Genomic DNA, 3,038 nt, shown 5'->3' with positions numbered 1-3,038 from the left:
ACGTTATTGTGTTCTTCTTCTTCGTCGACTCAGTGCTTAGTTACGGTCTTTGTATTTCTTCCTCTCTCTGGTTTTCTCTGATTTGATTTGTAAGCCTTCTCTCTGTGAATTTGTTCGTTTTGGATTTTGCAGTGTTTTTTTGTTGTCTGTGTTAAATTGTTGAATTGTTCGTTTTGGATTACTGTGTTCTTCTCCTTCGTCGACTCAATTCTATGTTGAATTGTTGATGATGTTTTGTGCTATTGCGGTACTATATTTGTTCTATATTGTGTTTTTTTTTTCAATGACATGGCCAGTTACATTTTTAATACTGCTGTTTTGTTCAGGCTTTAACAGTTACTTTGGCAATGACTTGTTTGTGTTGATTCTGTTGATTTTCTTAGTAGTGACATGGATAGTGATTTTGTTTTATTCTTATGCAGTTGTTATGGATACTAGCTATGTTGTCAAGTTTATTTATTCTGGTGAAGCAGCGACAGTTCCATTGTTGCATAATTGGTCGTTTGTTGACCTATGCAATTCAATACGCTCTCATTTTCCGGATTTGATTCAAGGAAATTTCATGTTGAGGTAAATTATTCCTCCAGATTCTAGTTCATGTTTTCTAGAGAGTGAAGTTGATATGAGAATGATTTTTAGGAATTTGGTTCGTTACAATTCTGATTTCGTTGAAGTGTTTGTGACTGATTTGCCTTCTATTAGTGAAAGCGTGGTGAGTAATACAGTGTGTGAGGATTCTAGTACTATGCTTGAGGAGAATGATTATTTGGGGTGTTATAGGGCAGAGGCACCGAACAGTTATATGACAAAAGGTTGGGAGAGTTATATTCATTCTGAAGGCCAAAAGTTTGAGGGTGGGGTTGTTGAGTTTAGAGATAAGCTGCGTAAGTATGCCATAGAAATTGGTTTTTCATATGAGTTTGTTAGAAATGACAAGGTTCGTGTTATTGCTCAGTGTTCTAAGAAACATTCTCAGGGCTGCAATTGGCTTGTGAAGGCTTATTTATGCAGGGTTAATGGTTTCTTTATGATTAAAAGGTTGGTTAATGTTCACACTTGTCATGGTGTGATTCGTTTGCAGAAGAGTAAGATGATGGGATCCAAGGTTGTCAAGTCTATTGTGCTTGATAAGATTCGTTCGAATCCAAACAAAAAGCCAATTGATATAGCTGATGAGATCAAGAGTGATTATGGTTTGGATGTTCCTTATCGTACAGTTTGGTATGGTACGGAGTTGGCAAAAACAGCCCTGCATGGTGATGAAGCTGAGTCTTATTCTCAGCTACTTTGGTTCAGTGAGTCTGTTATGAAGTCAAACCCCGACTCTAGGATAGTGGTTGAGTTTCATCGAGAAACACACAGGTTTCAGCGTATGTTTGTGACCTATGGTGCATGGATGAAGGGTTTCCAATTTTGTAGACCCATTCTTTTCATTGATGCTACATTCATTACCAACAAGTACAAGGGGCAGATTATTGCTGCATCGGCAAAGGATGCCAATCAAGGTTGAATCTCCTTCATTATTTCTAGTTTTTTATTTTTCTTGCTACTGACATTGTCAGTTACATGTTCATTGACAGTTACATGCCCAATAACTTAAATGTTATGTGATTGAATGACATGTCTCTGGCCATGTCACATTCAAGTAATATGCAGTTATGTCAGCGACATGGTCAGTGACATTAACAGTTACATGACAGTGACATCATTTTGTTTTTCTGTTCAGGCTTGTATCCAGTTGCTTATGCTATTGTCGATTCTGAAAATGAGAGTAATTGGAGATTTTTTCTAGAGGTTTTGGCTGAAGAGTTTGCAAAACACCCTATGAGGAGGGTGACGTTCATTTCTGATCGTCATGTTGGGCTTGTTAGTGCTTTCCCTAGTGTGTTTCCCAAGAATCCACATGGGTTTTGTTTTAGACATCTGATGGCTAACCTTTCTGACAAATTTCCAGCTGGTTCTTACCTTAACGATCGGATTCCTTACTTGTTTATGTGTTGTGCTTATTCTCGCATAGCGGAGATGTATGAGTTCAATATGGAAATCTTGAGGAGTGAAGGTGGCGACATAGTTGCTCAATTTCTAGAGGATCTTCTGAATGAGAACTGGTGTATGGCGTACTTTAACGGCGAAAGATTTGGTGAAATGACAAATAACTTGGCTTAGTCTTTCAATAATTGGGTGTTGCCTTTGAAGAGTCTTCCTATTCTTGATATTAATGATGGGATTAGAGTGAAGTCCATGGCTTCAATTGCTGCTCGGAAGCAGGATGCTCAAGAATGGTTCTCTGAGTTGTGCCCGGTGATTGAAAAGAAGCTGAAGGAGAATTTGGAAGTCGGAAGGCATTGGAGAGTGAGCAGGTCTGATACCTATGTGTATGAAGTTCACTGCCAGAAGTACCATAGCATGGTAAATTTGGAAACTCACTTTTGTTCGTGTGGAGAATGGCAGCTGTATGGCTTCCCATGTTCCCATGCCCTTGTAGTGATCCAACAACATGGTTCTTCCCTGTATTTGTATGTCAATGAGCTGTACAAGGTGGAGAAATATCGAGAAACTTATTCTTTCCCAATTAATCCTCTTCCCTCTATTTCGAAGCAAGTGCATGATTTTGGTAGAGATGCGGTGATATTGCAGCCTCCTTTGACTAGAAGACCACCGGGAAGGCCTAGAAAGCAGAGGTTCAGAAAAAGGAGCGAGCAAACCAGGGTGATCAAGTGTGGTAGGTGCGGAAAATGTGATGGTCACAACAGAAAGAGTTGTACAGCTCCGATATAGGTTCTATTCTGCTTACATGCCTTTAACAGTGACATGGCAAGTGACATAGCAAGTGACTCCAATACAGTTTGAAGTTTTGTTTTGATTTTTCATTTTTTTCAATAAATGATAAGAATTGCTTACTCATTGCAATTTTTTTTGACTATGAGACAGTGTATCTGCTTTCTTCTTTTATAAATTCTTCAGTATTCTGTGTCCTACAGGTTTTTAATAGTTACATGTACAGTGACATAACCATTTTCTTTAGATTTAGATTGACT

General features: G+C 38.5%; 1 protein-coding gene across 1 annotated transcript; it reads left to right on the top strand.

Annotated features, from left to right (window-relative positions):
• The first annotated feature begins 628 nt into the window (after positions 1-628).
• On the top strand, positions 629-2,166 carry LOC112167795. Its single transcript, XM_024304870.1, has 2 exons — positions 629-1,505; positions 1,727-2,166. The coding sequence occupies exons 1-2, from the start codon at positions 629-631 to the stop codon at positions 2,164-2,166; spliced, it is 1,317 nt and encodes a 438-aa protein (XP_024160638.1).
• The last annotated feature ends 872 nt before the right edge of the window (positions 2,167-3,038 follow it).

The sequence above is a fragment of the Rosa chinensis genome, chromosome 1 (assembly GCF_002994745.2).
Source record: "Rosa chinensis cultivar Old Blush chromosome 1, RchiOBHm-V2, whole genome shotgun sequence".
Taxonomy (NCBI): domain Eukaryota; kingdom Viridiplantae; phylum Streptophyta; class Magnoliopsida; order Rosales; family Rosaceae; genus Rosa; species Rosa chinensis.
This window is presented reverse-complemented; position numbering and strand designations above follow the sequence as displayed.

What these genes read in the sequence shown, in the direction of transcription:
- LOC112167795 (XM_024304870.1), top strand. Translation starts at nt 629, where the DNA reads ATGATTTTTAGGAATTTGGTTCGTTACAATTCTGATTTCGTTGAAGTG. An exon ending in GGCAAAGGATGCCAATCAAG is followed by an intron (nt 1,506 to 1,726) that starts GTTGAATCTCCT and finishes TTTTCTGTTCAG; the next exon opens with GCTTGTATCCAGTTGCTTAT.